Genomic DNA, 12,068 nt, shown 5'->3' with positions numbered 1-12,068 from the left:
ATGAGATGCTGAAGTTTGTGTGCTTTTACCCATTTCAGATAGCAAATTTTTTTTGAAGAGGAAAGGTTACTTTTCTGCTCTGATCTTAAGCTCCCTGTCCCACTTTAGGTTTCTCTTTCAGAGCTTAATTTAGATGTTGTGCATGCAGTGCTGTCCTGTTTGAGGAACTCCTGTTCTCAGTGCAAATTGTAATTTGATCAAAACGCTTTGCTGTCCTGTAGTAATAACCAAATTGAACCGTGTCATGCATTATTCTCTTCTAGGGTACTGTAATGAAAACATTTATTTCTAATAGCTTTTTGCTCTTTTTGAATTTTAAAACTGTGGCAAAAGCTTATTTGCTTCATATTGTTGATTTACTGAAACTGTCTTCATGCAGAGCTTTTTAGGTTCCAAGTGCTGTGGTACCTAGCGCAATACAAATTTTTAGGAGTTTCTTATTTAGATTTATTTAAGAGTTAACTTTTTTTCTGTTTTCTTTAGGATGCGGATTTATTTTGAATTTCTATAGAATCTTTATTGTATATCTGTGTCACAAACTGGCTTTATTCCCAAAGAATCATAAAGATAGGTGGTAATACAGGACACAAGTGCAGATTTTTAGGGTGTTCGCTCTTTGTGCAGTGAGAACAACATCCTTGTGTAAATAAGGAAAGAGCAAAATGCCTTTTGTTTGGGAATTACTGTGCTTTCTAATTCTTGGAACAACTCTGTGGGTAAACTCACTTTTGCTTCCAGTTTCTAGGCCTCTCTACTAATATTAGCATTAGTTAAGCACCAACAAATTGTTTTGACCTTCACTGCAGTATATGCAGCTTTTGAAGTATCAACTGAGGTTCAGCATCAGTTGCTTGAATATCACTTGTATTGAACAAGAGCAGTGACCAGACTGGAGCAAGCAGTGTCACGGTGTCACCCAAGTGATGTCCTGTGGCCACATATCTGATGGCCACAGCAGTGTCCACTCAGGTGTGAGTGTTAGCATATGCTGGCTGCAGGAGAGGTGGCTGATAGACAAGCATCAGTAGACAGAACCAACCTTGGTGACTGTGCCTCCCTTTTCGTGTGCTTATCTGTCCTGAAAAGTGATTGTCCAAGGTTTAACAGTTTCAAAAGTCATATAAAAGTCACATACTTTTATTGTGGTGATATTTTCCCACAGATAAGGAACTGGAGTGTAAGAACTAGCTGGTGATTAATTAGGCATTAAGATTTAGCTTGCTGAACAAGAACCAGAGTCTTTGGCTGGATGGCAGCTTGCCATGCCTTTAGGAATCAGAGGCTCCTACCAGAACTAGCCCATATTGAATGCCCTAGCTAGGCTCCTCTCCCTGCTCTCTGAAAGTATGTTAACTTCACTGCCAGAAGTGCAGAGTATCTTACTGAGGTGTGACTTCAAAATTGCTTCTTGTTGGCAGTTTGAAACATGATTATGGGGGAATAACCCGAGTCCTGCTGTTAAAGGTTCCTGAAAAGGAAGAGAAGCCATTGCAGATGACACCCTGTAGTGGCATGGGAACTGTAACAACGCTATTTGCAAAAGGATGGCAGCTGAAATGTTTGTATTATTTGTGCTTGTTTTCAGCACTGATCCTGCATGGAGGTGTAGGAGCATGTAACTAATATGCACGAGGGCAAAGCCCTGTGCATACAGATAGACATCACTTCTCCCCATCTCCTTGTTGAATACAGCTTGTTCCTTGTAGTAAGGTTGTGGTGGTTTTGTAAGCTCAGTGCTCTTGTATTTTATGACAGTACTTCATGAGTAGCTTCCTAGTTCTACTGCACAAGAAAATGCTGACATTCAGAGTATTGTGGAAGAGAATTCCTCACCAATCTGGCTGCTCTGTTGCTGAGCTTGTTTTGATTTTCTGGTCCGACATACTTCTTCATAAAATAAATACAAAACCCAAGGCAGACAAACCTGACTGTTAGGCTTATCGCATAGTATGTTTTATTTGTCAGTGTGCTTTCTGCTTGTTTTCTATGACAAGGTATCTAGGATGTCAGTTCCAAAAGTGGAGTCCTGTGGCACCCTGTGCTGTTTATTCTGGTGTGAAATCTCTCCTGACAGCTGACAGTCCAGCCCGGAGCAGTTTCATATCTCCCTGAAACTCTCACCTGCAGTTCATTTGGCATTTGGTGCTGTCTGTGTTAAGTCTTGATTGTTCTCCTGTCACCCTGCCTGCCTCCTTGTGACTAATTACTCAGCTTTATTTTGAAGAAATCATTGTTTTGGAAGACTTCACATCTCCAATCATCTTCAGCTTCTTTTTGCTCAGAAGAAACTTAATGGGGAAGCAGACGTTCAGTAGTTGTGGACTGCTACTTGCAAGTTTGGGAACTTTGTGCTCTTTTGACTTTAAAATTCTCCTGTCAGCCTCTCTTTATTGCTTCTTTTCCTATACTTTTTTCTGTGAGTCAGAAGCAGGTCATGCCTTGTTTTTTCTGTCATTTTAAGGAAAGCAATGCTCCCTGTGTGGTTCCTACAAATCGATATGCTTGAAGTTGGCTTTTGACCTCAAGAATTGATGAAGAAGAGTGGAGGTCTTGAATATGATTTAAAGAATACACAGCTGCAGAGGGAAAAGAGGTATTAGTAGCTATAAATCAAGGAATTGGAACATTTGCAGATTCCTAAACTGCAAGTGCCAAATAAAGCTTTTCCAGTTGCACATAGGAAGCAAGTCCATTGGTAACTAAGTTTCAGCAGTCTGGATATTTAAGAAGTTGCATTTTTTTCCATCTCTTGCTAATCTTTTCTCTTACAACCACAGAGAAGTGTCAAGTCCTAAGCTCATGGCTGCATTTCCCCATGTCCAGCCACTGATGTACAGCAGCAGCACTCATGCCTTGGGCAGTCTCTAAATCTAGACTGCTTTTGTGAGCTGCTTTCCTTTCTCATCCGGGGCACTTGTGTGAACCTCCTTGTCTGAATCATGTTCTTGGCATCAATCTCATTTCTTTTGTGCTGGTTACAATCTCGAGTTGCTTTTTCAGTGTCATTATTACCTGCTGGGTTTTTATGCTTGCTGGTGAAACTCTAGCTAAGGTCTGAAATAGTCTGAATTTCCTCATTAATGAGAAGTGTGAGTCACTTTCAGTTCAGCACAGACTTTTTAGTTCTTTCATATATTGTCCTGTCAAGACGTAAGTCTCTGCAGTCTTTGAAAAGCAGACAAGGAATAGACTAGCATTAATTCAAATTATGGATCAGAATTTTTAGTTCCTTTTCAGTTCATAGAACCTGTTAAGTTTTGTTTCCTATTTTTGGGTGTGTTTGTGTCGTTTGGTTGGTTTTGAATAAGACACAATCACTGGGTCTCTGTGCTGAGTTATGAGGATGGGTTCCTTGGACGCTCTCTGAGTTTGATGGAGATCAGAGAGGCTTTTCCCTGGGCAAGGGGGCAATGAAGTGAGAATTCTTCACTCAACACCTCTACCCTTGCTCAGCTGGTGTACAAACATTAAATGGTCTCAGCATTGAATCACAATGATTTTGTCTTTTGTTTCTGTAAATAATGACATTGGGAATCAAAAAAAATTCTGTACCCGGTTAGTTTACGTGAAGAATTCTGTACCAAAATTATAGATGTAGAAATTATCTAGAAGTAAAATGTTTCTTTACAGATGCGTGGTTTTAGGCTTAGCAGGGGAAGGTAAGATCCCACAAAAACTGTGTACAAGAGGGTTTGTGTATTTGGAATGTGAAGCATTTGGCTCTCTGTGGTGTTTGTGGACATACTTTGAGAAGTGAACTGAGCCTCATATCTTCATTCTGCTACTTAAAATTTGAATTATAACTCTATCAGTTGAGGCAACTGCAGGGCTGTGGAATGGGTTTATATCTAAATTACTGGTTAACATGGAGAGAGAATTTAAGTTTGCTTTCCTCTTGCAGATAGCCAGACATTTCTCATAGGTAAATATCTGTTGTATCCTTCAACTGTGCTTTCTCCTGTATATCCTGAGGCTTTCTAAGAGCACTTATGCTTGTTTGACTATGAGATTAGCTAGGAAATTATTGAAAACACATTTTAAAACTTAACCTGGGATATTATTCCTCTGTTGCTCTGGCAATGCTTTGCATACTGACCTAGAAGATGGATTGTCCAGGATAATAGGTACTGTAATTTACTTTTCAGCTGGATTAATTATTTTCTCAGCTACCTGTCAGTTGTGCTTAGCCCTGGTAAATGAATCAAATGGGCATGTTACATAGGCCCTTCTCTGCTGTCAGTTAGACTTTGCTCAGCTGCTGTCTTCCAGTGAAGATGTGCAATGAAAAGGTTGGAAAGTATCTAATAAGTAAAACCCTTTTGTGGTGTTAAGAGCAGACTGAAAGCAGCATGTCTTACACTGTGCCACTGCAAAGGGATAGACAGGCAGGAAAAGTGGGCAGGAGAGTTGGGTGAGCTCTGGATACCCTGTGTAGGACACTGGTGATTGTGTGCTTTTGCAGTAGCATTGGAGCAGGATCACGTGCAGTACCATGCCAGAACAGCTTCTTCACCACACCTCTTGCTGCCTGTAATGGTTGGATTTCAATATTAAGCAATACTTTTCAGAGAGAGAGAGAGAAAGATGTGAAAGAATCCCTTATGTATTCCTAGAGTGACGGTTGTAATTAACACTTTGTTTTCAGGAGCAGGTTTTGATTCTTTGCTTTCTAGAGCCTTTGAATATGTAGAGTGTTTTACAGATCTGTTATGCTAAATATACTCAGTCAGTAAAGTATGTCTTATGTTCACGTGATGTGTGGACACAGATCTGTTCTTGATGCTTTGATTTTATGCAGTCTCTCAAATGCTCTGTTTTATTTAAGTGGTGAAAGAGGTCCTCATTTCTCAGTTTTTCTCACTTTTGATTCACAGAAACTATCTTAGAGCATGGACACCAGTAAGAAGTCAGAACCCCCTTTATCTGTAGAAATGGTACAGCAGAGGGCCAATCCTGACCGCAGTCCATCAGCATCCATCTATGTTCCAGAGCAAGGTGGCTACAAAGAGAAATTTGTGAATGCCGTGGAAGATAAGTACAAATGTGAAAAATGTCACCTCATCTTATGCAATCCTAAACAGACTGAATGTGGACACCGATTCTGTGAAACCTGCATGAATGCCTTGCTGAGGTATGTTGTTTTTTCTGGTTGAGCATGTTGATACCTTTAAATATTGTGAACTACTGACATTACTGTGAACTCCCCTGCAGCCTTAGGAATATGTTGAGCTTTCTACTCTTGCTTGCTTAAATCTTGGTGTGCTGCTGTAAACATTTGTGCTCTACCCTGGATCAGGGTAAGACAACTGAGCTTTCCATCAGTATGGTTGGAACAGTTGTTATGGTGGTGTAGTCCTGTGAGCAATTTGTTAGGTAAGAATTTCATTCATTCCCTGTGGAAGCCAAATGGAGTAGGTGTTTCACAAGAGCTCTAACTTGGGTAATCTGGTGTCAAATACACACAGTAAATTGTCTCTGTGAGGAAGTGAGCTTGTGCATGTTCATTGGGGTAATGATGCCTAACCTGGCTGTGCACCCAGCCTCAGGGATGGGTAGTGGCACCCTTGGATAGATGTAACTGCCTGTGGAGCAGTTTCCCTGTAGCCCTTCCAACTGTTTGTTATGGGACTTGTATGTCCTGTGGATTGCAGGAGGGTCAGAAAGGCTGGTGTCTATTACTGAGATGTTTGGGCCAGAGTGCAGAGAGCGTGAGTGAATGATACAGATGTAAAATTAATGCTGAGAGGTGCAATCTTCCCCAGTCTAGATAAGACTAAAAGTGCAATCATTCAGGGATATCTAGGTTTTAAGAAGTACCAGAAGTGCATCAGTAGATTTCTTTGCCTCTCAACTTTGCTGTATTCAGTAGTGTGATTTCAAAACTTTGTGTAATGTTTGGAGACCGTTCAGGACACTTTAATCTCCTGAGGCACATAAGCAGTGAACACGTTAATTTACTGCTGGAAAAGCATAAATACAGAAGATACTTGGCTTGATGAGTGCTGCATACTGGACTATCAGTGAGTGGATTTGACTTTGGAAGCCTTGAGATCTGTTTACTTTTTGTGACCACCCTGACGCTGTGCTGGTTTAAATGTCACTTGGAAATACTGTAATCTGATATCTAATACTTAGATATCTAAGTCAAGACTACGTGCAGCATGGCAAAAGAGTATGGAAGTTATTACAATGCTCAGTCTCTTAGGAAGAATAATCTCTGTATTGGGCAAACACGAGGGTCCATAGCTCACTAATGCACTCCTGCAAGTTTTGTGCCTACAGCATTTCTGATTTAAAACAGCAACAAAACCCACCAACTTTTCTTTTGATACGCAGTGTCAAGTGAAGTGTGGTATTTAAGAAATGCAGTTATTTCTTATGCAGTACCTGTTTTTGGAGGACTCTTACATGGTTAATGGCACTGACTGCAAAAAACCAATCACCTGCTTCGATGTGCACAGGTGGACAGAGCAGAGCCTTGACAATCTAAGCAGTAACAATTCTGGCATTGCTAGAATCTGGGCAATTTTCCTTCCCTGCTGTGAGGCATGCACATGTGCTTATTACAGTGTAGCTAGAATATGTGTAATTTTATCTTCCTGACTTCCACACCAGTCTGTTACGGAAAAGGACACGTGCTTAAGGCCATTGAATTATTTCACTTTATTTAGGTGCTTGTTGCAAAGAAATATTTTATTAAAGATTTAAATTCCACCCCCCCCCACACCTCCCATTTTTTAAAATTAAAAACGTGCCATAAAATTGAAAGTAAAATAGTTTTATGTTGGTCCTGTATTTGCACAATTTTTTTTCATTCAGTGTTGATATGCTGCTGCATACACAAACACACTAATTATATGCTAGCAACTTCTGTTCCAGGGTTGTTTGAGGACAAGAAATTGGGAGTTAGTGGAGATAAAGCAGTAAAGATGTTTGCTCAGTATGCAAGAGTAGTTTGAAAAAGCAAGTTGGATGCTTGAGTGAATTCAGTAAGAGCAAGGAAAGCATGACATTGTATTTAACACTGTATGCCCTGATGTAGTTCAGATTGCCTTTTTTTTTTTGACTTATGAAAAGCATTAGAGATATTGAAGCTTCAAGGTACTTAAGATGCTCAGAAATATGATGAGACACAAAGTGGTTGGTCTGAAGAGCAGAAGCCAGCGAGATGATGTGAAATAACCATACAGATTATATAACATAATTGAACCTTTTCAGCCTTTTACATTGATTTGCACTGCTGCTGGCAGCCACAGCTTAGCTAGCCTGTCAGTGAGTTGCTTTATGAAAGAATTCACACAGCTTTTACCTGGTGCTTTTCGTCTCTGTGCTTTACAAGGGAGATAATTTTGACTGTTCCCATTTTATGTGGGCAAAAGGAAGTAAAAAGGAACAAAGCAGCCTGATCTGGTGGAAGGTGTTCCTCTCCATGGCAGGGCAGCGGAACCAGAGGGGCTTTGCTCTCTTCCAACCCAAACCATTCAATGATTCTGGGGGATTTACACTACAACACTTGGCAGGTCAGAGGCAGAAACAGCTGTAGAAACTCAGGTTTTCTGCACTCCAGTTTCTCTTCACAGTCTGCCTGCTCCTGATTCTGCCTGTTGTCCAAGAGGTCACAAGTTTGGTAATTAGTTTACCAGGACAGCTGTGAAGCAGTAGTTCAGATAAAGGAGGCAGCAAGCATCTGTAACAGTTGCTAAAACCAGAACAGACTTGAAGGAGGTGGACATAAATACTTTTTTACCCTAAAAGGATATATAATTGACTGTCAGAGAAAGTAAATTTTCATTAGGTGGTGTTTGAAAAAACAGTAATTGAAGAGACAACATTTTGCCTGTTTGCACAGATTGAGAACTGACAACAATTTTGGATCAGGTGCAGACTGAAAAATAGGGAATGAATTTTGCCAGCTTGAAAATCACTGTGCAGTTGTCTGGAGACATTGTGGTGGTCTTACTTCTTTGGGAATGCCAGATACTTTCCACTGAAAACTCAAATGTTCAAATTTATTGAAATAACGTTGTGTTTTCTCCTTATTATGAACTGTATCCATTTTTTTATGGTTTTAGAATGTATTGAAAAATCAAAACTAAGTGCCTCATAAATGGAAATTTTTTGTACTACAAAAATTCAGATGACCTAAAATAGTTTTTCACTTTTCTTTTCTCTTCAGGTCTTCTAGTCCAAAATGTACAGCGTGTCAAGAAAACATAGTAAAAGATAAGGTATTGTTAAAATCGTTTCTTATTCAAGAGTACTGAACTGTGTGATGTACACTAGTTGTGTTACTGTTATGTGATAGTTATTTCGTAAACCTAATAAGCTACCTGTAACGGTAGGTTTGTCATAAAACCTAAACCATGCATTTTATAGAGGTAGGTGGCTCATTTTTCCTGTTAACCTCATGGTAGAAAACATGTCAGCTTCATCCCAAAAAGTCCAGAAAGGTGGCAGTTGTCCTCCCATCAACCAAGACGGTGATAAAAAATATTCCATCTCTTGTAGATGCAGGAATGTGAATGTCTAGGTGAACACTGATTTGGCTCTAAACCAGTGGCTGCTGTTTCACTCATCTCTTTTACAGTGTGGTGTTCAGTGAACCCCACTGGAAATAGGACAGTGGGGAGTTACCAGTAATGGTAATGGAATCAATTTTTTTATTTGTATGAGTTATTTCAGTGATACCCTCTTCACTGTTTTTCACATCAAAACTTTGCTGCCTTTGAAACATTGAAGGTAGAAAAGCTTGGCTTAGTACATGGTTTGTGTGGTTTTTACATTTTTGCTAAAGTGTTTAGTGAGTTATTTGTGCTTGTAGCCTTTCTTGCATAAATGAATACTTGGGCTCATAACCATTTTCAGGAAAAGGTTGATGGGTATGTTAATCTCTCTTTGCTTTGATCCAAAACAGTTCTCTGAACTGTGCTCAGTGTAATTTGGTTTTGACATGGATGGACTCTCCAGGAGTTCAGACCAGTAATCATGATGCCTAATTTATTTGTTCTTTTAACTGACAGTCTGGCTCTCAATATACATAAATATGTACTTTTGTTACAAAACTTCAAGTATCTTTAAAACAGGACAAAAAAGCCAATGTATACTAAATACCTGTTTAGTATACAGACCAACTGTGCAAATCAGTGTTTTTCATGAAACAGGAAACCTCTCTTCCCACAGAATGCTGCAGTCCTAAATCACAGAAATGCTTTTAGATAGCTTCAGTCAGTAAAACTCTGCGTGCTAACCCTGTGAATTACTTTGGAAAAGACACTGCAGCATAGCCAATTGATTATTTAAATGAGACTTGTTGATTCATTATACTTCCCACACCCTTCTGAGAAGTAAACAGAAACCAGTGACCCATGTCAGATGGGATCAGATGAGAGAGATGGCAATGTTCCCTTCTTCACTGGTACTGGGGATAGATTCATGGTCACTGTGGGCAGGTGGGTCATAATTCTTGGTTAAGTGTTAGCATGCAGAACCATGCTATAATTACAGGAGTGCTGCAGTGTATTCATATCACAGGAGTCTGTTTATCAGCGAAGCAGTCATAGGTTGGGCTTCTTAAGGTATTTCTTAATGGCTATTAAAGCAGTTGAAAACAATTAGAAGTTCATCTCTTTGGTTTTGGAGTTCAAAATAGCGGTAATGGTTTCCAGTTCTTGTCTCTCTCTAGTTCCTGCCCTTCACAGTTTGACTCCTTGAGAGTTCAGCTGTGTTGTCTCTTATGGGGTATCTCCCATAAAAGGTGTCAAGCTCAAAACTCAACCTTTCTATTGGTAACTTCCTCCAGTTTTGTTGTGGACAAAAACCGCTGAAAGTGCTTATCAATATTAAAGTGGAGAGATAGTTAAAGCCCACTTATCTGTGAAATTAAAAATAACCAAACCAAAACAAAAAAAAACCTCCTTCCAAACCTTAGGAAATATCTGTAATTATGTGTTACCACTGAAGTGCAAGGAGGTATTCCAGCCAGCAAATCTAGTAATTTTGGAACCACCATCCCATCCATGAGACACCTCCCCTCCAAACTACTGTGCCTTGAGTCTCTTTTGTCTCCCCAAACAATGGAGAGAGTTCTAGCTTGTGCAGGCCTAATACTGGCAAGCAAATAGCAGAAAATGTGGTCCTTTCTTGTACCTTTCCTCTTACTGTATTTATAGTAAAACTGAGACAGTAGTAGAGTATCTTTCCAAATGCTCTTTCATTGGGCTGCGTTCCAGTGGAGGAACCTCAGTGTTGTGCATATTCTAGAAAAAAACAGAACAGCGGGTTTTTATTGCTGGCATATAAAGCTAGGATTGAATGACACTGCTGTGGCTGAATTGCATGGCTTCTACTTCATTTGGACTTGCATATCCTTAAGTGCTTTTCAGTTTCTAAGGAAAAGTGATTTTTGATTTTTCAGGTATTTAAAGATAATTGTTGCAGAAGAGAACTACTCGCCCTTCAGATATACTGCAGAAATGAAAACAAGGGCTGTAAGGAGCAGCTGTCTTTGGGTCAATTACTGGTAAGTTAATCTAACAGTCATAAGCTTCCTTTTTGAGTTAAAGAATGAAGAAAAAATTCTTACTAATTAAAAGCACAGTCAATTACTTAACTTGCTCTCACTGGTGGTTAATGTGATTTATAAATGTTATGATAGATTTAAATTGTTTTGAAAGTCAGCTTTTTTATGAACTGTAAGGAACAGTAAAAGATCATGTGATTGTCTGACACTAAAGCTTGGAAATATAAATGTATGAACCAAATGAAAACTGGAAGGAGGAATAAAGTAGTGGAAAATTTTAATCTGTACTTGACAAATGTGAGAATTTTTATTTCTATTTTGGTGTGTTTTTATTTATATTAATCCTCTCATGTGATGTTTATGCATGAAATTAAACCTTTGGCTTCTCCAGAGTTGTGTAAAATAACCTGTAGCTGTTTCAGTGAAGGCATGAGATAGCAGTAATTCAGCAGTTTTATGAAATGGCTGCACAGCAGTTTGCAGTGAGATGTGTAGATTCTTGCTGTGAGGGAGCAAGCTCACACACCTAAACAACTAAAAGCAGCATCTGTGTTTATGTGGAATAATATGCCTTTAAAAAGAGTGCTTATCTTTTCTTTAAATAGCCTGTGTAGAATTTTGTGCTCTGTTAGAATGCTTTCAGTGTAGAAACACAGTGAAATGAGCTGTCCAGGTAAAGGGACTATACTGTCAGAGCTGTATTCCTGAGTAGTGTGGGATGCAGTTCACAAAATAACTCTCCTTGCTTTGGTTCTGAAGTTATTTAATGTTGGATGTCTTCAAAAGGATGGAAGACATGCACAAAACTCAATTGGATTGACTTTGTTTTTTAAATCTTTCAGATGCATTTGAGAACTGATTGTCAGTTTGAAGAACTCCCATGTCCTCGTGCTGATTGCAAAGAAAAAATACTGAGAAAAGATTTGCCAGACCATGTAGAGAAGACCTGTAAATACCGGGAGACAACCTGTAAATACTGTAAAAGCCAAGTCCCAATGATTATGTTGCAGGTGCAGTATTTTCTTGTGTATATACATTAAGATTCTCTACATTAATGTAGAACAATAACAACTCTTCTTGTCCTTCTCTGTAGCTGCCAAAAGAGCTTTGCCCTCTCAGTCAGAGTTAATAATTCAGAAAAGAAAATAGGCTGACTTCCAAAACATGTTGTTTTCCTGTGGAAAAAGAAATGCATTGAATAGGAAATATTTTCTTTGTTCTGATGTTCAGATACTGCATTTTAAAAAGTTCAGCTCTGCTGCCTGGTATTGATACTGAAGTTAATTTTGCTATGCCTTTTAAAATTTTTTACAATATAGGTAATAAATGCAACTACCATAATAACAATCAAATATTGTACAAGAAAAGCCATAAGCATTGCAATTGATTGGCAGAAGAGCATCTTCTGTGTAATCCTTCTTGGGTACTTTGTGAGCTGTTGTGGGAGGAAGGGAAGAATTGTGAAATCTCGTAAAACCAATTGTGTCTTACGAGAGGAAAGGGAGAATGTAAAAGCAAATTGTACCTTGCCATAACCAGCAGTGGTACA

The 12,068-nt window shown here is 39.1% G+C and overlaps 1 protein-coding gene across 3 annotated transcripts in view; it reads left to right on the top strand.

Annotated features, from left to right (window-relative positions):
- The window catches only part of TRAF3 (TNF receptor associated factor 3), a 66,151-nt gene that overhangs the window by 30,889 nt on the left and 23,194 nt on the right, over positions 1–12,068 (top strand). For all 3 annotated transcript variants that reach the window (XM_066321755.1, XM_066321754.1, XM_066321756.1), the window contains 4 exons: positions 4,875–5,131; positions 8,177–8,228; positions 10,415–10,519; positions 11,362–11,529. In XM_066321755.1, coding sequence (XP_066177852.1) covers positions 4,890–5,131; positions 8,177–8,228; positions 10,415–10,519; positions 11,362–11,529 — 567 coding nt within the window. In that variant the 5' untranslated portion in view covers positions 4,875–4,889. The remainder of the gene's footprint in view (positions 1–4,874; positions 5,132–8,176; positions 8,229–10,414; positions 10,520–11,361; positions 11,530–12,068) is intronic.

This window comes from Sylvia atricapilla, chromosome 6 (genome assembly GCF_009819655.1).
Source record: "Sylvia atricapilla isolate bSylAtr1 chromosome 6, bSylAtr1.pri, whole genome shotgun sequence".
Lineage (NCBI taxonomy): Eukaryota > Metazoa > Chordata > Aves > Passeriformes > Sylviidae > Sylvia > Sylvia atricapilla.
The sequence above is the reverse complement of the archived record's forward strand: the minus strand, read 5'-3'. Positions and strand labels throughout refer to the sequence as shown.